The sequence below is a fragment of the Ctenopharyngodon idella genome, chromosome 2, assembly GCF_019924925.1.
Source record: "Ctenopharyngodon idella isolate HZGC_01 chromosome 2, HZGC01, whole genome shotgun sequence".
Taxonomy (NCBI): domain Eukaryota; kingdom Metazoa; phylum Chordata; class Actinopteri; order Cypriniformes; family Xenocyprididae; genus Ctenopharyngodon; species Ctenopharyngodon idella.
Window position 1 is genome coordinate 27224698 of NC_067221.1, and position 24558 is coordinate 27249255.

Below are 24558 nucleotides of genomic sequence, written 5' to 3' on the forward strand. Positions count from 1 at the left end.
TCTGTTTTTTGCGCAAACAAAGCACTCATGTCGCTTCATAAAATTGAGTTTAATGCCACGTTCCAGGCAACCCGTAACTCGTGTTTTTCCAACCTTCTACCCATGAAAGTGCACTGGAATGGCAGTCGAACCCGTGACTTCCCACCCGTGAACTCGTACTAGATTGATTTACTCCCAGTTTCGCACTCTGACGTCACATAGCCCGTGAAACAACAATGGCAGCCCCTACGGATGCGATGTTTATGCAAGTGCACGGTAAAATAAAAGGTATAACAACTTCTCTTGCCTTATGCGCCGTTTTTCCTCCTCCGTTTCCTTCAAATAAGCAAGGAGTAAGCACCTTTGGTGATAGAAATGATTGTAAATGAGCATAAGCCCCGTACTGGTCCGCCATGCTGGTTTGTTTACACTCAGGCAGTTTGGCGTGACTTGCCTGGAACGCTACAAAGTCGTGAGTCGTGATTTGAAGTCGTGACTTACGGGCTCAAAAACCTGCCTGAAACGCAGCATAAGCCACTGGAGTCACATGTAGTATTTTAATGATGTCTTTTTCCTACCTTTCTGGACCATGGAGTGGTTGTTGCGTTGGATCTCAATGGAAAGACAGAAACCTCTCAGACTTCATCAAAAATATCTTAATTTGTGTTTAAAAGATGAACGAAGGTGGTGAACTAACCCTTTTGCAACCTCGGGAGGACGCAGTCTCCGAAATAGGGCACAGCTTCTTTTCCCGCCCAGTGGTTCAAATTTTAACGGTCAGTCTAACGGACCAAAGCTGCAGCCTAAAAAAATATAAGTTGTATCGTTTTTAAGTATTATGTATTTGAACTTAGGCTAAATATAGTCCAAAACTGAGTTTTATATTTTTAAAACGAAGTTGTAATTCCCTTTTGCCAGTTATTATTCTCTGGTTAATTAGATTGTAAATATGAATAGTATTAGCCATCAGCTCGCTATCCTTAATAAAGTAATTAAAACTTTAATTCACACACTGATCAGTACCTTTCTGTTTTCACAATATTTAGTCATGAATTTATTTTGTATTATTAATTTATGTATGATTTATACATTTATTGTATATATATATATATATAATTTTTTTTTTTTTTTTTTTTTTTTTTGGTTTGTTGAGGGAGTCCGGCAGTGATGCGGTTAAATGCTGAGTGCGCAGAGCATCTCTCTCTCTCTATCTGTCTCTCTCTCTCTCTATCTGTCTCTCTCTCTTTCTCTCGTGATGACGGTTCGTGCCTCCACACCGCATGCGTGAGCGTGTGTAGATGGATCGCTTCACCCACATCACCGGAGACATTGCAGCATCCACGCGATTGTTCTCGCACAGATCGACGGCAGCACGGACAGATCTGTCTGTATCTATTTCTGTCTGTCTGTATTCCTGTCTGTCTGTCTCTCTGGGTTCATGTCGGTGTGGCGGATCGCGGCTGCTCACTAAGATGCTGCAGGTAAGCGGGATTCATTTATCTTCTCAATAACCCTGCAGATGAAGCGCATATCTGTCAGTGTGTTACTGTGTGTGTCTGATAGATTGTAGATGTGATTGTGATCTTTATCAGAAGTGTGATGCTCAGTGCAGGAGCTGAAGGCCTACTGGAGCATTTACACACAGTCTATTTCTGGTGTTCATTCTGATGCTGGTGTGTGGGATCTGGTCATGCTGGATATATGGCTCTCTGGAGATTTAAAAAAAATCTTCTTGATTTCATATTACAGGTCAAATTAGTGTATTAGTTCTATATATCATCTATTACCACAGTAAAACTGAAGCCTATTTTCTTTCTTTAAAGCATCAGTACACACATGGCTTTCTAAAGAATCATAGAACACCAAAAAAGATTCTTCTATGACATCATAGAAACTTGAAAAGGTTCTATAATGACTTTATTAGAACTTTGAAATGTTCTATGACATCAAGGAATTCAAAAGGGTTAAATGGCATCATATAGGAAATGTTCTGGGACTTTAAATGTTTTATGACTTTGGAACTTAACTGTCCTTTTTGAACATAGACTTGAAAAATCCAAACTTAAATGGTTGTAATTCATGAATACTTTGTAATACAGACCTAAGGTTGCTTTCTTTTTTAAAAAGACACTCCGATTATTGCTAAAGTGAAAACACTTCAAAATATGAAAGTGTAAAAAAGTTATAGAAGTTTAAGTTTAATGTAAAACAAATGTACTGTACTAAGCATTTGTATTTAATACAAAATAGGCCTATATAATTTACAAAGTAATTGAAAATACATTACAAAAAAAATTTACTCTAAAATTGCTATAAAATCAAAGCTATATGTCTAACCAAGTTGTTCCAAATTTGAAGTTGAAATCACAAAAATTGAAGTTGCTATGAGATTTTGTTTAGGCGCTATACCAAAAGTATGCTTTCTCCTGTGACAAATTAATACATTTCTGTCACAATATCACTTCTATCACAAAACAGTCACCAAATGTGGAACCTTGAGTCTTAGACCGTTCCGACGATATGTGTTTTGTCAAGATTAGAAAAAAAATTGATTATAAAATGGTTAAAATAAATTTTGTAATATGAAATATGTACTCAAAATTCACAAAAAGGGCCAACTAAAACTTTTATTGCCCAAGTGAACATGGTTATGAAATTCTTGCACTGCTCTGCTGCACTTCATTACGCAGCGCTCTGTATGGATGGCAAAAAGGTTTAAAAGTTACATTTTTAGTCTGGTCTGCCTCAGCGGCCTAACAGCGCTCGTCAGTATCAAAATGATATTGAGATGGCCAATCAAATCAAAGTAGGCGGAGTTTGCGTTCTCTTTTGGCTCGTGCACAGTCTTCACAGCACAGACGAGCAAGTCAACCTATCGCTTAATGCCGTTGCGGAGACTCTATTCTTTCTGGTGAAATCACAAAACAAAATGCACACGAACAAGACCCTGCTCTTGATATACAATCATTGATGAACATCTTTGATTTTAATGAGGAAATTAAAAACCCTATAGGAAAAAACAAAAATTCTATCACCAGCCCACTAGGAAATTTTAATGTTAATAGTGGATCTATGTATTTATTCACTAACATGAAGAATCTCGGGACTAACTATATATTTAATGCAAATATTATTTTTCAAATAGTTCCAAAATTATTATTTCCCAACTAGAATTAGCTAGACCTAGAATTTCTGTTTCTTTATGCTTTATAAAAAATAAATAAATAAAAAAATTGGTCCCCTCAATGTTCAAAACATGGTTACGGCCTTGATTTAAAGTACCATGATAACGCAATGTCTGATTTCAAAATAGTTTTCACAGGATAAATGTTTGACTTTTAAGCTTTTAAATGATACCTAATTTATGATGATTACTAAAATGTGTTATAGGGAAAAAAAGGAAATAAAAAAGAGCGGCAAGTGTCCCGCTAGGTGACAGTTAAGGGGTTAAAAAGGTTCTACTACGACTTTATTAGAACTTAAAATGTTCAATGACGTCATAGTAACTTAAGGTTCTGCTTTGACTTTTTTAGGACATGATCTATGGCATCACCCAACTAAAAAAAAAGACATTTAAAACAGGAGAACCTTTTTAAGTTCATCCTGAAGGTTCTTCTGAGGCACCAGGCTGTACAACTGTCTTTGGCCCCTTAATTTGTAGTGATGTGAGTGAGATGAATCTGTGATCACTGCAGGAACATGACGTGGAATAATTCAATAAGGAAAGCATAAAAGGCCATTGACAGAATTAAGTGTCTCCGAGGGGATGTGCTCGATGAAAGTGTGTCATGTTGAGGAGCAGATGTCTCTGCTGAGATCACACTCATCTGTGCTCAGTTACTCACACACATTACTCCAGTCATGGAGTGTGTTTGTTACAGCAGATGATGAGTTTTTGTGTGTGATTCTGGACCTGCTCTGTTTACCTCGTCAATGGCCAGTACGCAGTGATGCACTTCCCAAAATCATCACAAGCCTAAGTAGACCCACACCAACGGCCTCTACGTTCAACTTAAGCAGCCCAGGTCATTAATGTTCTAAAAAGGTTTCATTTTGGTTGAAAAATGAAATTTAGCTCGCATTTAGTTTCAATAAAAATGAAAATAATGTTCTAAAAGTGGAAATAAGCTGGGAACAAGTGTTTTTTATAATATTAAAAGTGTTTATTGGGTAGGGTTAGGGGAAGGTGTAGGGAGGGTTTTTATTCACCCAATAAGGCAGCATCCATTTAATAACTTTAATAAATACAATCATTTATACTCTATGATATTAATGCATCCTGTTAATGTACAAAAATACTGAGGTGCAAATAGTATCTGCCAATATAAAGTATAGATAGCATCTAATTACTGTAAATGGCTGCTGCCTTAATGGTCAACTAATATAGGATTATCAATGGCTGATATTTAGAGAGCAGATAGTCAGAATATTGGTAATATTAAATACACTCTTAAAAATAAAGAATCTTTATTGGCATTGATGATTGCATAAAGAACATTTAACTTCCATGGAACTTTCCATTGTACAAAAGGTTCTTTAGATTATTAAAATGTTCTTCGCACTTACTTTGTTATTTTTTTTTTAAGAACTGTTCTTTGGAAAACCAAAAATGGTTCTTCTGTGGCATCACTGCAAAAACTCTTTTGAGACCTTCATTTTAGGAGTGTATCAAAGTTTAATGATAGTAAATGAGGCATAAACAAGCACAATGTGTACTCAAAATTCACAAAAAGGGCCAACTAAAACTTTTATTGCCCATGTGAACATGGTTAATTGCTGATGCCAGTCATTAATCTCAAAATGGCCAAATATCAGCTCATTAACTGGCCTGGCAGATATATCAGTCTGTCATTATTAGTGTGAGTGAATACATTATTTGAACTTATTTACATAACGTGCTAGGAATAGTACATCATGTTGTTGAATATGTATAAATACTGCTTCATCTAGACTGGATTGTCCACATTATTTAAACATTGAAAACATTTGGAAACTGTACAAAAAATGGTTCCCACATTTATGAAGAGGTTCTTTAACGGTAGCACACAGAATACTGTGAGAACTTCACAACTGTCTCCAAAAAATAAAGAACGTTCAAACAATATTATGCTAAGAACGTTTACTACTAATATTGTTACAACCATTGTCAGATATTAATAATAACATCATAAGGGTGTTTACCAAAATTTACTAATTTTATCCAACATTTCTGAAACATTCCCTGTTAGGAGATAAAGTTGAGTAAGTGATTAATTCACATGTGAAACTCTAAATAAAAGCGTTTTGTTTTAGATGCACAACTGAAAGTGTTGTATTTCTTCACATTAATCATAATGATCTAGTTTTGTTGCGTCAGTCTAGTTCTGAAAAAGTGCTGATTGTTAGCGGCTTCTTGACTAGTGTGTTTTCTGTCCGATGCAAAACCAGTTTTTCTTCTTTGTAAATGTGTTGAATGGATCTCAAATGTCCTGATGGTGTTTTAAAGACTTGTGGGTAAATGACGGGAGCTGATGTACTCTGAGGAACACCATGAGCTGTTCACAGAGAGGAGCGCTGCCTTTAGAGAAGGAGGACAAATCAATTCAGATCGGGAAGGATTAGGTTTTGCCGCACACACAGAAATGCAAAGTCAATGAGTGCAGCCGTGTGAAGGGCAGAGATGTTCAGTCAGGTCAGCTGACTGCTACACTGCCAGAAATTATCAGAATTTTACTGGTAAAGACTGTTACAGTAAAAACATATTAATTGGTTAACAGTACGTTCACTTACTTTATATGGGATTCATGTAATTTTACAGTAAAATACTGTTAAAGGGGACCTATAATGCCCCTTTTCACAAGATGTAATATAAGTCTCTGGTGTCCCCAGAATGTGTCTGTGAAGTTTCAGCCCAAAATACCCCACAGATCATTTATTATGGCTTGTCAAATTTGCCCCTATTTGGGTGTGAGCAAAAACACGTCATTTTTGTGTGTGTCCCTTTAAATGCAAATGAGCTGCTGCTCCCGGCCCGCTTTCCAGAAGAGGGCGGAGCTTTAACAGCTCGTGCTTCGGTTTCTCAGCGACAACAAAGCTGGAGAATCTCACGCAGCCAAAATGAGGATTGTCAGTAACGGTGTTCAGCCTTACATTGTTCAAACCGGAGTCGGACACTGATGGAGAGACTCAGGAAGAAGTTACAACTTTTAGAATGAAACTGGATGTTTCTGAACGGTTGGTGGATAAATTTACGTAGTTGCTGTGGAGTTGATTCAACTCATTGACTAGCATGTGTCGTCATGTTAATCTTTTGTTCAAATCCAGCATTGAATTGACCCTCGTTTGTGAAGCAGTCCGGCGTAAAATGACGGCATGGTAACAACACTCTACTACAACAACTCTTCCTCTTCTCTAAAGCAGCCCAACAGCCCTCTTTGTTGTGTGTTCTCGGGGGCGGGGTTTATGTAAATTTTAGGGTTTATGATGTCACTAACCCAGGAAGAAGCTCGTTGTAGTCCCTACCAGCCGTTTGTTGTAGTCCTTAAACAGAGAATTCTGTAAAAGAAAATATCTCTCTTTGCATTGAACTTTGAGCGTCGTAACTTTGCAGATGTTGTTCATGCTCAAACAGCAACATTACACACTAACTAAAGTTAAAAAAGTCAAATCATAATCACCTTTAATGCCTGTGTCTTGTATTATAAGGGTTGAAACAGATTTTAGTCATTTAGTATACAAACATTATTTCAGGTAATGTCCTTTTATGTTTTTGTCCTTTTAGTGAATGAACGACTCTGAGATGTTTCCAGATATCAGGCCTGCAGCTGATGCAAAGTGTGATTAACACCAAACTCACAACTCCTTCAGATTAAGCGTAGTTAACCCTTCGCTCTTAAGTGTCGTCTCAATTAAAGACACCCGGTTGAAGCCGACTGTGACATGAGTCAGAACGTGCCGCTGTGATTCACAGCTGATCCGGCACTATTCATCTGGTGCTCTCGGGGTGTCTGTGGGCTGATGGGTAACAGCATGAGTTGGTTCTTTGGTGGCGTGTGTGACTCATGCATGAGTCAAATACACATTTATTCATTAGCAGATGCTTTTAGGCCGCATTTCAGATGCTTTAATCACTGGGTGTGTAATCTGGGAAATGAACGCTTCACCTTGATGTTGCAAGCGCAGGGAAGCAGATGAAGTATATGGGCCGTCTGAAGGACGTTTGGGTGCTCCACTGATTGGTCGGTCTGTTTTGAAGCCTGACGGACAGATAACGCACGTCTCTCCCGCCGCCCCACTTCCTATGCCCGTGTTTTTTAAGATAAGTGCTAACTGGAGAGCCACGCTGAATTATTGATGATCCTGAAAATGGTAATCGCTCTCGTCTCGCTGCAAATGAAGAGGGAGGGGGGCATTTTTAATCAGCTCAACTGCGTCAACTTATGTGTTCAAAAGCTTGTTAACCCTCTACAAGACCACATGATGAGCTAAAACTATAATAACCATGTTTAGTAAATAACGTTTGACCTCTGACCTATAGGAGACTGTCATTTATATATGGGTCATTGACAAATACGTTTTTTAAAAGTGTCAAAAAGATATATAATGGAGATATAATTAATTTTGAAGTTTTATTAAGTGTTAACAATGAAATTATGTGGCTTTTATGATCAATTAGCACTGCTTTTGTCATTTTACAAAATGGACAAAATTTGTCACAAAAAAAGTTATTCGGTTTAACCAAAATTTCAGTTTTACTGCATGACGATGTTATCAAACAATGCTATCAGGCTGATATCTAGCAAAAGGACAATCCAACATTTTATATTTAGAACAAGTTTTTAAAATATTACAACATTTTCCATGTTTTATAGCGGTTGTACCAAATGACCTGATGTTTCGGACATGCGCATTAGCAAGTGAAAACATTAATTTTGCAAATAGTTAAGAGAGAGTTAGTTACTTTGCTTCACGACCATGTGGGCCTTTGCAGACGTCTGAATGATGTCACATCCTGTCACATGATATTAACCACATGACTTGATCCAAAATGGTCCCTTTATTTTGGTTACTCCGAATAACATCAATGAAATTCATTTTTCCTGGACATTCTTTCTCATAACAAAGCAACAACTTCTAAAATACCTTCATATGTAGCAAAATATAATTTGGATTCAATAAAATAGATGAAGTTGAACTACCTTACATACTTTGGATGTCATATTTTTGTTTTTATTATTATTATTATTAAGGCCTTTGGACAAAAAAATGACTCGTCACGTCACTGACCCTCATGACAATGGACTATAAAATTAAACATTTGAAAGCATATTTCATTTGTAAATGGATAAATGAACAGTAAAACTCTTTAAAATGTATTTTATATTTAAAAAAAAAAAAAAAAAAAAAAGAAACATTTTATTGATTCACCAACAATAAACAAGATTTCAGCATACTTTGAACAGTTACTTTAGTATTATTTTGAGACTGTTGAATATTAGTATATTTTGAATTAGCTTTTATTTTTACATGATCTGTTTTCATCTTAATTTTTAACTAGTTTATTATTTCTATTTAGCTTAAAATTCTTTTTCAGTTTTAGTCATTTTAGTACCTCAACTTTTGAAAATTACATTTCAATTAGTAGCCAAGGCAACATTCTCATTTTCATTAAGTTTTTTCATTCTAATATTTATATTTTATTTTATTTTTATTTTATTCTAATTTTTAATAGATTTAGCTGGAAATAACAACAGTTATTCTGAGGTAGATGAGAGTGCCTTGATGTGTGTGGGTTGCCAAGGCATTATGTGGTTGCTAAGGTTTTTAGTGTGTTGCTAAGTAGTTTCTTGCATGTTCAGGATACATTATAGTCATGTTTCATTTACATATGACAGCAAAATATACAAATATTGATATATTAAAATGTTAATAATACACTATAAACATGCTGATTTGTACTAAACATTCCACGCATACAGACCATTTCAGTTTTAAACAATTTTGAAGGCAGAATGTCTATCAGATATTTTTGAAGACAAAAATATCTACTTGCGTTTGTTGCCTTGGTAACTACATTATTCTATCCCTTTACAGAGAATAAAACTAGCATTTCATGAAACTATGAGTCTATATGACTTTATAGAACTGAAAAGCATTTAATTATAGTTTTTGAAGTGTAAAAGCACCTGTTTGTGTCATTTTTCTCTCAGCTCTGGCTCTGTTTAGCGTGACCGTCTGCCTCGTCTCACAGCGGGAGGCCGGAGATCCGCCCACACACACACTCACGCCGTCGCCATGACGACCTCGGCCCTCCGGCGACAGGTGAAGAACATCGTGCACAACTATTCGGATGCGGAGATCAAGGTGCGGGAGGCGACCTCCAACGACCCCTGGGGTCCGTCCAGCTCGCTGATGTCGGAGATCGCCGAGCTGACCTTCAGCGTGGTGGCCTTCAGCGAGGTCATGGCCATGGTGTGGAAACGCCTCAACGACCACGGCAAGAACTGGAGACACGTCTACAAGGTGTCCGAGTCTGTCCGCTGTCACTCACAGTCACACCAAACCAACAGAAACACAAACTACAGCAGATAGAAATCAGTCCTGAAGAACCAGGATTCCCATGGACTCTGAATATATGAGGAAATGTGTGATTTCACTTAATCAGTCATTTAAACTGAATTCTGGCCTAATTCAAAAACAGTAATTTCTAGTTCATTCATTTCAGGGTTATTATCGTTAACTAAAACTATTAAAAACATTTCTGTTAATTGAAATAAAGCTGAATTAAAATAAATATAAATATTAGTAGAAAAATTTGAACTAAATGAAAATTAGAAATGTTGTCTTGGTAATAAACTGAAACTGAAGTATAAGTTAAAGTACTAAAATTATGAACTGGAAATAAATAAAAACTAAAATGGAAATAAAAATAAATGAAATAGTAATATTTAAAAAGTGATTTCTACTCTAATTTACAAAGTGTGATTTCTAGTTTATTTCTAGTCTAATTAGTCATTTCAAGTGATTTCTATTCTAATTTACAAAGCGTGATTTCTAGTTTATTTCTAGTCTAATTAGTAATTTCAAGTGATTTCTATTCTAATTTACAAAGTGTGATTTCTAGTTTATTTCTAGTCTAATTAGTAATTTCAAGTGATTTCTATTCTAATTTACAAAGTGTGATTTCTAGTCTATTTCTAGTCTAATTAATAATTTAAGTGATTTCTACTCTAATTTACAAAGTGTGATTTCTAATTTATTTCTAGTCTAATTAATAATTTAAGTGATTTCTACTCTACAAAGCGTGATTTCTATTTTATTTCTAGTCTAATTAGTAATTTTAAGTGATTTCTACTCTACAAAGCATTATTTCTATTTTATTTCTAGTCTAATTAGTAATTTCAAGTGATTTCTATTCTAATTTACAAAGTGTGATTTCTAGTTTATTTCTAGTCTAATTAGTAATTTCAAGTGATTTCTACTCTACAAAGCGTGATTTCTATTTTATTTCTAGTCTAATTAGTAATTTCAAGTGATTTCTACTCTAATTTACAAAGTGTGATTTCTAGTTTATTTCTAGTCTAATTAGTAATTTCAAGTGATTTCTATTCTAATTTACAAAGTGTGATTTCTAGTTTATTTCTAGTCTAATTAATAATTTAAGTGATTTCTACTCTAATTTACAGTGTGATTTCTATTTTATTTCTAGTCTAATTAGTCATTTCAAGTGATTTCTACTCTAATTAATAATTTAAGTGATTTCTACTCTAATTTACAAAGTGTGATTTCGATTTTATTTCTAGTCTAATTAGTCATTTCAAGTGATTTCTACTCTAATTTACAAAGTGTGATTTCTTGACCTGGAAAAAGTCATGGAAATTAACAAAATTCTAAATATGTTTTTATAAAGACTATACATTTTTCTAGTTATGCCAAACTCTAAAATAATTTATCCAGTAGAATTTATGAGGAAAACTTTTTAAAAATCATCATCCTTAACCTTTATTCAGTAAACTAAATGAATGGGAAAGTCATGTAAATTCATTGGTTGAAAAGAGCGGGAAGAACATTCAGTTCTTAAAACTTCCGGAATCCTGAAATTTAATTATTTGAATTATAATTAAAATTATTTTAGTTATTTATTTGAATCTGTGGAAACTCCTGGTTTCTGTAAGTTAATGAAGTGCTGAAATCTTTACAGCAGATTTGTGTATGTTGAACACAGGAGTGAGAGAGTTTGAGAAGCTCTTGATCTAGCAGTGAAGTGGTAATAATCTCTGATAGTGGAGTGTAGTGAGCCGGTTTTGTGTGTCTGGTCCAGGCTCTGACTCTGCTGGACTATCTGGCCAAGACGGGTTCGGAGCGGGTCGCCCAGCAGTGCCGCGAGAACGCCTTCACCATCCAGACGCTCCGCGACTTCCAGTACGTGGACCGCGACGGGCGCGACCAGGGCGTGAACGTGCGCGAGAAAGCCAAGCAGCTGGTGGCGCTGCTGCGGGACGAGGAGCGTCTGAGGCTGGAGAGAGCGCAGGCCCTCAAGACCAAAGAGAGGATGGCGGGCGGCGGTGTTCCTCCCGCGTATCCCAGCAGGCGCAGCAGTCAGCCCAGCATGGCCGCGCTGTACGGAGAAGAGTTCAACCACTCCAGAGGATCGCCGTCCTCCTTCAACTGTGAGAGCAACTCTGCATGACTAACTCTGAATTAAAAGTCAGTTTAAGTTTTGATTTATTTATATGGCACAATTAAATCATCATAAATATATAAATATATCTCCGGCACTGATGAGTCTCGTCACAGCTGCTTCTGTCATGTGCTGTTGTTTAATGAGGCGTGTGACACAATATGACTGAAGTGAGATGCTGATGCTTTATGACAGTATTAGAGCCCCTCAGAGAAACATCAATCAAACAGATTACACTCATAAATAATCATTAATGATCCCTCTCCCATCTGTCTGTCTGTCTGTCAGCGTCATCCTCGTCTCCTCGAGCGTCTGATCTGGAACAGACTCGACCGCAGACCAGTGGAGAAGAAGAACTACAGCTGCAGCTCGCGCTGGCAATGAGCAGAGAGGTACACACACACACACACACACACACTGGGCCTAAAATTAACACTCGCCTAGCGCCAAATACAAGTAAAAATCTGTGTTGGTGAGTGTATGAAACGGTGTTAACCGCCAGTTGGCTCTCAGAAATCTGCATCTCAGACAGAGTATGAATACTCAATCGAGCTCTCTTTTACGTGTTCTTGTGCTTGAACGGTCATATTCAAATTAAATTATGTCGTAAACATAGTCAGTTATGTCTTAACTGAATGTAAACAGTTGAGAAGTAAAACGCATGTGTATCAGTATATTGGATCAGTGCATTCGCTCTTAAAGTGACAGCAGCCTATTATTCCTGCTGCTGTCTGTGTTTTTAATGTTAATCAAACAACAAAAGACATAGAACCACCACTCATTGCTCTTGACTGAACAACTTTTGTAACTTTAATAACACACACACACACAATTACACACACTCACAAGCACAATTACACACACTCTCTCTGGCCCTGTTTCCACCTGATATTAAGATGCGTTTTGATCGATCGGATCACAAGTAAATGAGGCAGACACATTCCCGTTTACACCTGGTGTTTTAATTCATCTCTTTTGTCAACTTTCAACCACTTCTGTCCTGATGTCTTCGAGGGGAGGGTCTATGGGCAGGTAAATGTATGGGCTTCTTCAGATCTTTTGTTCTAATGGACAAAATAAGCTCACGCAATTTACATATGAACATGACCGGAGACGACGGAAAAACACGGAGAGCAGCAGCTTTCGTTTCTGCTCTGATGAGCCACGAGACCAGCTGGACACTGTGAAGAAATCAGGAATGATGGGAGAACATTGTGCTTAGTACGCTTTTCGTCTTCAAACCAAACTTGAGTCTTCAGCCGACAAAGTTTAAATCCCGTCTTCCCATAAAGTTTACGCATTGAGGTGGAGAGAAGGCATCTTTAGTGACTGTTTGAACACATTCGACCACATGAGCGTCTACACTACGAAAAGCAATCCGGTCGAATGTGTTTTCCACTACCTCTGGAAGTGGTCGATAGAGGACAAGCTCAAAACGTTTTAGACCTCGTTTACACCTGTATTTAGCGTCGTCCACTTGTGATCCAATCAACCAAAACACATCTTAACAGCAGGTGTAAACAGGGCCTCTCTCTCTCTTCTTTACATTAGTCTGTTTCCTGAACTGTAAACGATCCCTGTAGGTCTCCAGTTTCTGTGGTGTTTGATGTAGTAAATGAACACATGCAGTGGTAAGAGTGTCTTTCATTCCCAGCATGCAGCAGCCGGAGCGTTTCCATCTCGATCGAGTGTGTGTGTGTGAGGACAGCAGGGAGGAAATGTGAGGAGAAAGACGAGCAGGAAGAGTTTTCCTGTTGACCTTTCCTGCTGTTTCAGGAATTTTTCCATTCCCACAGGACGCAGTGGAAGTGCAGAAACCGCACGCGCTGCTGAAAATAACCCTGATTAACCCAAATCCAGCGCAGCGTTCGGCTCCGATGTGCCTTAAACATGAGCGCTGATACGCCTCTCCCCAACAGCCAATCACTGTCTGCTATTGTGTGTATCGCTGATGCGCTGTTGTCATGGAGACGGAGGAGGACGTCCAGTATCTCTGCGCAGGTATCCGAGGAGCCGTAGATCCTGCAGCAGATGCTTTCATTCATTTAAACCAGTCGTTCTCAACCTGAGAACCTCAAGATGACTAAACAGTGTTTCAGTTAATATTAATCATTAATTATATAAATAATATATATTATTATACATATTATATCAATATTAATAAATGATTATTAAGAGATTAAACTAAAATAAAATGCTAAAAAGCACAAAAACATGATATAAACTTACATTTATTTCATATATATTATATCACAAGAATATATGTAATATACATCATGTTATAATATAATAAAAACACAATTATTTCCCCTCTTTTAACTGAAAAACATACAGTTCTTGAAACCTCTGAAGTCAGAAAATGAATTGCAGTAAAATAATTTAATATATCAGTACTCCCAGACAAAAAGTTGAAAGCAAACCTGTAAAAGCCAATATATTCACGTCAGAAAGGTTGAGAAACACTGGATTAAACAGGCTGTTTTTGTTACTTTATCTTTAGGATTTCTGTTTTATTATCTGCATTTTTCAAATATTCAAACCAGTTATTTTAGTGTCATTGATATACTATCATAGTTTTTCTTAATAGTTTGAATTAGATTTGTAATTTTATATTTAATATAATATATTTATATATTTTAGTACATCAGTTTTAACTAACTGAAAATGAGAAATGTTTCCTTGGTAACTTTTTTTTTTTTTTTTTAAAGTTTTATTTTATTTCAATTAATGTTTGTATATTATTTTAAGTAACACAAATGTTTTTTTATGGTTTTATGTTTAGTTAACTTTTAATTAACCCTGGTTCAAACTTATTTAAGGCCTGTTCACACCACGAACGATAACTATAATGATAACTATATTAGCGTCCACTAGGGTTGGGAATCGAAAATAGATTCCAATTCTGGATACTTAAGGTCAGGAATCGGAAACTTGTTATAAAACGATCTCGCGAAAGAGAACTTAATTCGGCACTCGCACGCTGTTTTCTGTGCTGGGAACATGGAGAACACACACAAAAAGCTGAATACTGAAATGAGTTTTCTTTTGCGTCTTCTTGAATTTGAACGGACAAATACACACAAAATTATGTCAAAATATCCTCACCGTTGGTTTTGTCTAAAGTGTACGTAAACAGAAATAAAACGCACGTGTAACAGTATATTGGATCCGTGCGTCACCTCTTAAAGTGACAGCAGCCTAATAATCCTGCTGCTTTTCAGTTGTATTTATTTGTGCTTTTGCTAATTTGCTTATTTGTTCTTATTGTATTACTGACTGTATACTTGTCTTTAATAATGTTTGAAACTTTTATTAGTCTAGTTTAGAATCAATAAGCAGAATCAGAATCGCTAAAATTTGAACGATATCCAACCCTAGCGTCCACACCTAGCGGACAATATTGTTTTGTCGTCTGCCATTTGAAATGCTCAAGCTGGATTCTGATTGGCTGTCAATGTTTTTATCGTTTATCAGTTGGAAAAAATCACTCTGAAAGGGATTCCAGTGATATTGTTCCTCTGTGCCGTTATTGTTACAGTTTTGCTGTGCTACTATTCTTTTACATTCAGAATGATTTTATAACCATATCTTTATCGTTATAGCTATTGTCCTAGGTGTGAACGGCCTGCTTATACTAACCATTTCTTCCTCCTCCTCTAATTATATTTCTCTGTTCCTCACATGTATTTTTCCTCCAGTGTTTTCTGTGGATCTGCTGTGAATGTCATGGAGCTCATTAACCTCCTGCTTTTTTAATCCTAATTAATCCGTTCACTAACTATCTAACGGCGTCACCTTCAGCAGGGTTTGCATTGAGCTTGTTTCCTTTCCCGCAGGAGCAGCGCAGCCGTCAGGGAGACGATCCTCAGCCTCATCTTCAGAAGGCTGTGGAGGAGAGCGAGAGACGGCGAGACCTGGGCCTTTCAGAGGTGAGACAGACACTGAACACTTGCATGATCTGCTGATCTCTGGGTCGACTCACACTTGCTTTCATCTCACAGTCGGCCATGATCGACCTGGTGGATGTGTTTGGTCCCACGCCTGCAGCGCCGGCGAGCGACGACCCCTGGGACGCCCCGCCCACCTGCTCTGTAAACTCTGACCCCTGGGAGTCTGTAGGTCAGTCATGAATGAGCTGTTAAGTTGCGTTCACACATTTATTTTTAATAATAGTTGGCAATTTCCTCAGCACGTCACCAAAAAAATCTTGCGGTCGCTGTGATTTCGTTCAACAGTACAAATGTTATGATTTCAGTGTTGATTTATCAGTATTTTGTCTTTTAAAACTGTGTAGCATTAAATGTTGTTTTTAACATTCTTTCAACACTGAAACAACAACTTGACATTATTTCAACTACATTTTAACATAGAAGGTCAGTTATGTAAAAATGATCATTGCCGCAGATCTCTTATGGTCGGCGATTTCATTCAATACAAAAAAATGCAAAAAAAAAAAATACTTTTAATTAATTTAAATAGTCTTTTTGACTTCCCAGCTGGTATTTCAGTGTTTATTAATGGGTTAATCAATGTCATGAATGTTGAATTTTGTTTTGATTTTGCAAATTAAATCAACATTGATGACGCAACGTTGTTGCATCTTTTTCGTACAGATCTTCTTACAATTTCAACATTGATTGCTCAGTATTTTGTTAACATTTTAAAACTATTTAGCAGTAAATGTTGTTTGAGCGTTGTTTTAACATTTTTATCAATATTGAAACAACAACTGCCATTATTTTAACCAAATTTCAACATAGATGGTCAGTTACGTAAAAATATCTAAACATTATCATTGCTGCAAATCTGACAGTCGCTGATTGCGTTCAGTAGTCCAAAATGCAAAGAAATTATTTTCGAATGAGTTTATTTTGTCTGTTTTTACTTGCCAGCCTGTATTTCAGCGTTTATTAATGGATTAATCAACGTCATGGATATTGAATTTTGTTTTGATTTTGCAAATTGAATCATTGTTGATATCGCAATGTTGTTTCAGTGTCTTTTTGTACAGATCTTATAATTTCAACGTTGATTGATCAATATTTTGTTAACCTTTTAAAATGATTAAGCAGTTAATGTTGTTACAGCATTTTTTATGTTTTTATCAACTTTGAAACAACTCACACTATTTCAACCATATTTTGGTTAAGAAGGCTAACATTTTTTAATGATTTTTTCAATGTTGAAATAACAACTGACATTATTTGTTGTTTTCAAGCAAAAATCCACAGTGTTATTTTAATATCATTGAGATACTATTGCAGTGTTTATTATTATTTATTTATTTTCCATTTTCATTTTAATTTTTTAAGGTTTTAGTAATTTTGTTGTGTGTTTTTGTCTTTTTATTAGGTTTTGTCTATATAGTTTTTATTCACTTTTATTTCAGTTTTAGTTTTAGTCTCAAAAGTAATTTGAGAAACAACTTAAAAACAAGAGGGGAAAAAACTGTCAGTGCAGTAAGACAAAACACACAATCGACTTTATCTAAAGCAGTCTTTATCTAAAGCAGCCTTGCTTCTGGGTAAATTTATCTTGTTTTAAGGATTTTCAAGGGTTTTTCACAGTGCAGTGTGGATGTTGTTCGATCTGGTTGTTTCTGTTTCAGCTGTAGTGAAGTCCAGTAACCCGGTGGTTGGTAGTCCCTGGACAGCCCGCCCTTCCTCCAGTAGCCCCGCCCACCCCTGGGGAACCCACCAATCGCCTCCTGACCCCTGGGATGCCCCGCCTTCAAACTCCACCTCTAATATGGATGAAAAAGCCTGGAGGAGCCCAGCACGACTAAGTGAGACAAAATTTTACAGTGATGACCCTTTAAATTAAAATAATACATTCCTTTAGAGAATGAAGAGAGAATCCCTATCATTCCTAGTGCAAAAAAATCAGCCTTTCACTTTAAATATGTAAATGTTTGTGGTTCTCTAGAGATCCATCTCTATATTCTCTGCTCTTTCTTCTAGTTTCAAGTGGGAAGGACCCATTTTCCATTCCAGAGGAGGAGGAGGAGCTTAGATTGGAGAGGGAGGGGTCTGTAGTGGAGGGGGAGGGGCCAACCCAAGTGTTCAGCCCTCGCTGTGAGAGTCCTGCAGGTCCTCATCAGACCGTCTTCACGCTCGTTTCCCTCTCTGAGTTGAGTTGAAGCTCATTCGCATCTCTCGTTCCAGATGCCGATCAGTTCGGCGAGTTGGTGGTGGGCATTCAAGTGAACGGACGGGCGAATGACAGTCCGGAGACCTTTGACCTCTCTCGCCTCGGGCCTCCCCTAGACACGGTGACCCCCAGACAGTGCCGGACCCCTGAAGCGTTCCTTGGGCCCACCGCTGCCTCCCTCGTGAACCTGGACACACTGATTCCAACCAACCCGCCGGCCAAGAGCAAAAACCCCTTTCTGTCAGGTAGGAAAACTTGCCTTTACACTTTTGAACTGTGCAGTAAATGTGTCTTGTTTTATGCATGTAAAATGATTCGGATTGTTTGTCCCAGGTCTGAGCACGCCATCTCCCACGAACCCTTTCCACTGTGAGCAGCCCAGACTGACTCTGAATCAGATGCGGCCTCACTCCACCTCACCGCTGCCGGCTCCAGCTCTGTCCTACAGCGCCTCCCTTCCTCAACCCCTCCTGCAGCAGAGGCCCCAGACTCTGCCCTCGTCCTACACGCAACCGCCCCACGGCCTGCTGGACATGCCCAGCAACCTGCCACAGCCGCTACTGCCCCTCACGCCCGTCCCGCTGCAGCCCTCCGGCCGACAAAGCCACAACCCCTTCCTCTGAGGAACCGCTTCGGTTCACACTGAAGTGTGGGAAACGGACACTGAAACCAGATTACGGTGATTCGGTTTCAGTGTGAACGGACTGAAGAGCTACAATGAAGCCTGCGATGTTACTAGGGTTGGTTTTTAGTGACGGTACTTTTCCAATAAGACACATTTTATGCCGGCTGACTTTATTAACTTGCGTTCGTTCATTCGTCTGTATTATGCGTGATAATTCATTCAAGCGCAAGAGCTCAGCCTGGATTATCACATTTATATTGATCTTAAAGTCAACATGAACTCAAAATAGACTCCATTTACTTTCCTTATACACAATCCTAATCTTATTGTGCACTTATTGTGTCATCAGTGCATGTTATTCCAAAAATTGTGATCATAATCACAATATTTTAACATGCTCTGTCTCTTGATTGGCTGATATCATCTAGGTCAGGAGTTTTCAATCTTTTAGATGCCACAGATGCCCAAAATCACGGATCCTCATCCTAACATTTAAAAGGCAGATATATATTTGCATATTTAAAGACCCAATTTATTAAATTAAAAATTAATTATATATTAATTAAAAGGTAATATTGCAATAGTGTAAAATATTTGGACTTTTTTGTTTGTATTATGTTACATTATTTAGCTTTTCATCCACTTACTATAGTAATGTATGTTTAGATGCTGTTGTATTATTTATTTATTATTTATCATTATTAGAGATGCACCGATATATCGGCCAATAATCGTTATCGGCAGATAAAAACTAATTTTCACACTATCAACTATTGGCCGATTAAAAACAGCCGATAGTCAGAGCCAATATATATCCTGTCAATCAAAATAGGGCAGGAAAATGCACTGAATTTATGCTTTGTGCAAAGAAAATGCTAAGAAACCAGTTTAATATTCAATATTAATAGTAATTACATTTAATACAATGTAATTACAATTAATACAATTAATAACATTAAGAAAGTTAAGAAATATTCATTTAATCTTCAGAATTTAGTTAATGTGTGTTCATTTTAATTTGAGTAATGTGTTTGTTTATAACTGATACACAGCAAAATCCCCAGAGTTAAATCAGCTCTGCTCAGATTACATATGGTCCCTCTCTATATAGTATTAAAGTAACACTGAAGCAGAGTTAAAGTTAATGAGATAATTAAGTTATGATTGAGCATTAGTGATGAACACCTGCTGTTAACAAGCAGAATTACTGAAGAGAAACACAATAACTACAAATGACTTCCAGCCACAGCCTTAGATGAAATCAACTGAAGATAAAAGACATTAAATCTCTCAAGATCTGATTAAACAACTCCACAAACAGCATATTATGTGGAGAGGGACCATATGTTCTCTGAGCAGAGTTGATTTAACTCTGGGGATTTTGCTGTGTACCAGTTACTATGAAACAAGTAATGATTAATTATTAATTATAATAAAAGTAGCCTATCATTAATTTAAAAGAAGGAATAATAGGCAGCACCCCCAAACTATTGGTATCGGTATCGGCAGATATCACTCTGAATAACTGGCTATCGGTCGAGAAATGTAGTATCAGTGCATCTCTAATTATTATATTTACATGTAAAGACTAAGACTGCACAATATTGGAAAAAAAAAAAAAAAAAAAAAAAAACTGACTTTGTGACATTTTGCTTTTCTACAAAATGAAAAATACAGGAAATATGACTTGAATAGCTATATTTGAAAAGAATTGATAATTCTATAATGATTGGGGTGATTTTGTTGGGGAGTGCAGCTGTATAGAAAATTTAAATAAATACATAAATAAAAAAGCCAAAACATTAAAGTGAAAAGTCCTTTTAGGACTGAATGATTTTGGAAAAACTTTTGGTGTGCATACTTGGGTTTATTCTTTATGAGAACCAACTTTTAAAAAAATGTAAATAAAAAAAGTCTTTCCACTTTTTATAGACCACATTCATACTTTTTTTGACCAATTCAGTATGACTATAAAATAATAATAATTATCTTTTTTTTTGTGATTATTATTAAATATATTAAACAAAATAAGAAATATTGTAATAATACTATTGTACTGTAAAATAAAAATACTTTAAAATTACAATACTAATATTTACTTCTTAATTTCTTTATTTTTCATACGTTATACATCAAGTTTTTATTTTGATGGATTGCCGCATTAATTTGATAGTGAAGCTGCATTTACATGTGCACAGCTCACAGTATATGATTGACAGTAAATGAAGATGCGTAAACACTGTATCATGAATTACATGCATGACGCGCTTCACTCTGAAACCACTAGCGCGTATATTTACTTGATTAAATCGCTACTTGCGTGATTCGACAATCGTAAAAGCCATTTTGCAAATTTGCGATATAATTTTTTTCTGATATATTGTGCAGTCTTAGTAAAAACACAATTTATTACATTAAACACGTATTGAATATCATTTTTTTTTAATGCATTTATTTATTTAAAATGTATTTATTTTAATATTTATAATTTCTTTATTTTGTTTTATCTTATTTTAATTAACTATGTATTAATTTATTTTAGAGTTTTTCCACTGTTTATCTGTAAACTTGTCGATGGACCCCTAAATCCCTGAACCCGTTCTGAAACCCCTGATCTAGATCACATGTGCGGGGAAAATAATCTAAACCAATAGCCAAACAGTTACCTGGGCATTATTAGGCTACTGATGTAGGTCGTTTTTTGCAAATAGTTGATGTAGTAACTAATGCTGGTTAATGTAATGCAAATGACAGCAATAATATCCATTCTGGTATGCAACATCCACTTTTCACAATCTACTGATTGATAAAATCCCAGCTGAATATCAAAAATGATGTCACATCATGTGTTGTGGATGTTGTTTCATGTTGACTTTAATATGTTGGCTCAACGCTTTACTCTTCTGCTGCACAGGAACAGCATGCTGCTAATGAACTTAGGAAGGGGTTAAATGTCAATATCTTAGCCAAAAGCAGGACTGAAGACATGAGGAGGGAAATTTCAGGAACATCAGCTACTAACCGAGAACAAACTCACCGTCCTCTCCTCGTTCCTCAAACCCTTCTCGTTTCCTTTCTGATGCCTCGAATCAATGGATCCCGTGCAATTAGATCCGGCACTGATTGTAACCGAGCTCCTCCATGTGCCTGTCTCACCGACAGTCCCACAATGCACTGGGGCTGGCGCCTCACTTCCTGCTTGGATCTCAGGAGCGCCACCCACAGGAACCCGCATAGCCAATTAAAACTCACGGTGTCTGTCTGAGAGGACCAGGACAGACGGGCGTGTTTTATAATCGCTACAGACTCCATGTGAGTCGATGCTGAATTATCCGATGCTGTTATTTCCTCCACTCAGAAGTGATTCAAGATCAAGTACCAGCTTTACTGTTAATCACTGCTAATGAGTATGCCATCCAGTCTGTCCTAGTGAAGGAGAACCAGGTTAATCGTTTAATCTACTATGAGTTAAATGGTATATATCAAAGACACAAATAAATGAATGTTATTCACTTTTAACGCTAATTTTTCTTTCCCTCAGCTCTCAGAAAGAGTGTGTCTCGTGTCCAGCAGAGGTCGCTCTTTTTAAATCAGCGGTATTTGTTTTATGAACATAAATCAACATTTCCGTAATGTACCGTAAACTGAAGGGGTTTGATATTCAGATAAGCTGCCTTTCCAATATCTCCAGCAAACGACGCACCGGAAGTCGTTCATTTCCAGTGGAGATCTGTGTGTAGTTCCGATCATTAATGCAGAATTCTCGGATCTGATTTGAGCTTCGGATGTTGAAATATTTGAACTGTTGCCAGCTGACTGAATATGATGAATTGTAATAACTATTAGCGAGAGGCGATGATAACCAATATTTTCCCACTAAAACGTTATTCTTTAAACAGTATTTCTGTAGAATGGACAGTTATGAATAATTACAACAATTATTTTATAGTTGATAAAGAATTACTTTGATTAAGGCTAGAATACCTTCTATGCTTTTCTTTCAGACGTCTTGGCAGGCATTTGTTTTGGTTGTATATATTCATACGTTCATTATTCCTTCATTTTACCATGGTGAATAAGCGGAGGGATTTGAAAGTTTCATCCGACTGCCACTAGAGGGCGAAACGCGACAACCATGGTGGAAAGGCGGCTTAACTGTAATAATACATGGACCATATGCACAGACGTTCTTACGAGATTCCTCAATATAATATAAGCCAGCAGGAAAACTTCCAGTGAAATGTCACTTATTGGTGTGTCAGTATCTTCAATGTCCTGAGGTAGCTTTAAAGGATTAGTTCACTTTCAAATGAAAATTAGCTCAAGCTTTACTCACCCTCAAGCCATCCTAGGTGTATATGACTTTCTTCTTTCTGATGAACACAATCAGAGTTATATTAATAAAGATGGCAGTGAATGGGACCCACGAGTATGAGCTGAAGAAAATGCCTCCATCCACATCCATCCATCATGAACGTACTCCACACGGCTCCGGGGGTTAATAAAGGCCTTCTGAAGTGAATCGATGCGTTTGTGTAAAAAAATATCCACATTAAACAAGTTATGAAGTAAAATATCTAGCTTCCGCCAGATCGCCTTCCGTATTCAACTTACAAAGAAAGTGTAAAACTCTCACAGTTCAAAATGCTTAAACTAGGTCCTATGCCTTCCCTATTCAACTTATGAAACAAGTATCAGTTACGCTTTTTTATAAGTTGAATACGGAAGGCAGTCTGGCGGAAGCTAGTTATTTTACTTTATAACGTGTTAAATATGGATATTTTTCTTACTCGTTGGACCTACTTAGTGTCATTATAAAGCTCGGATGTGTCAGGATATTTATTAATATAACTCTGATTGTGTTCATCAGAAAGAAGAAAGTCATATACACCTAGGATGGCTTGAGGGTGAGTAAAGCTTGGGCTAATATTCATTTGAAAGTGAAACAATCCTTTACCAGCATCAGTAGTGTAATACTTAGTTTATTATTTAGTAATAATAATGTAATTAATGTAATACTTAGTTTATAATTTATTAATCAGAATATAGTCACTTAAATAGTCAGGCCTAGCGTTAATTTAGTTATTCAAACATAAGACGACATAAAAAAAAAAAATGCATCCGAGTGTTCCTCCTCTGCAAAACCATCAGTTTTGACACTTTCTTTTGGAAAAAAAGCTGTAAATTGAAGATTTGTTGTGCACTTTAATAAAATAAAATTTAATAAAATGTGAGTGCACTGACAGCTTCAGTCAGTGATAATAAAGGGAGAGGTGGTGCTCGCTTTCTGTGTAATTCATTCACAAGAAAAGTTATTGTTTTTCATGAGACTTTGTGAGTACTTCATACTTCACCTTCACAACATTTATTTTTAAACCTAGTGATTTTATAATGTCATAATATTTATTCAAAAGCGAAACAGAGAAAAACTTAAAGGAAATGGCTAACATATCAGCCAATGAATGCTCCTCTGCCGCCACCTGCTGGTTATAATTAATGTCTAAAGTGTTTTCTATCAAATATTGGATTTGCTACATCTTGAAACGTTCTGTTTTACAAATGGGGACAATCTCAGAAGGATGAACAAATAATGTTTGTGGTCATCACATTAAAAATAACATTTGAAGTGCTGGAAAAATGTTGCTTGTCTAATTACAGACACTGCGTTTCTTATTCAAACGTTCGCAGTAGCACCAAGTTTATTGAAATCAATAAAACTGGTTTATTGGCAGATTAGGCAAGTGTGATAACTGCATTAAAATATGAATACAACATTAAAAAGTCAACCACTGATGGTTTTGTGTCGATGTACAACGAGTACAGAATGATCAGCTAAAAATTAACCGGAAATGCCCAAGCTGGCTTAATGACAACCAGGAAGTAACTGTGCATATGGTCAAATCTATTGTGACTGTAAAAGCCATTAAGTCATTTAGATCTGTAAGACCTCTGAAACGTGTGTGTGTGTGTGTGAAAGACAGACAGGTTTAACGGTGTCCCTGATCTCACATGTCTGAACCTGCAGCTTTTTTCAATATGACTGCACTTTTTTAGCGGTTTAGCAGGTTTCAGATGCACCTGCTTCACTCAGTGTGCGTCACTGGCACAAACCGTCTTGCTTTGGTGTACAGATATTGTAGAAGTT

At 36.7% G+C, this 24558-nt stretch overlaps 1 protein-coding gene across 2 annotated transcripts; it reads left to right on the forward strand.

Annotated features, from left to right (window-relative positions):
* Positions 1-1135: 1135 nt before the first annotated feature.
* epn3b (epsin 3b) lies at positions 1136-21932 on the forward strand. 2 transcript variants are annotated; one of them, XM_051879659.1, is made up of 10 exons: positions 1136-1460; positions 9168-9480; positions 11279-11627; positions 11927-12030; positions 15475-15567; positions 15640-15757; positions 17247-17423; positions 17599-17712; positions 17803-18033; positions 18122-21932. In XM_051879659.1, exons 2-10 carry the CDS (start codon positions 9253-9255, stop codon positions 18409-18411), a joined length of 1704 nt encoding a protein of 567 aa, XP_051735619.1. In that variant the 5' UTR covers positions 1136-1460; positions 9168-9252; the 3' UTR covers positions 18412-21932. The 2 variants fall into 2 exon arrangements, with proteins under 2 accessions (XP_051735619.1, XP_051735610.1); XM_051879650.1 differs by having other exon boundaries at positions 1145-1460; positions 17599-17727.
* Positions 21933-24558: the final 2626 nt, after the last annotated feature.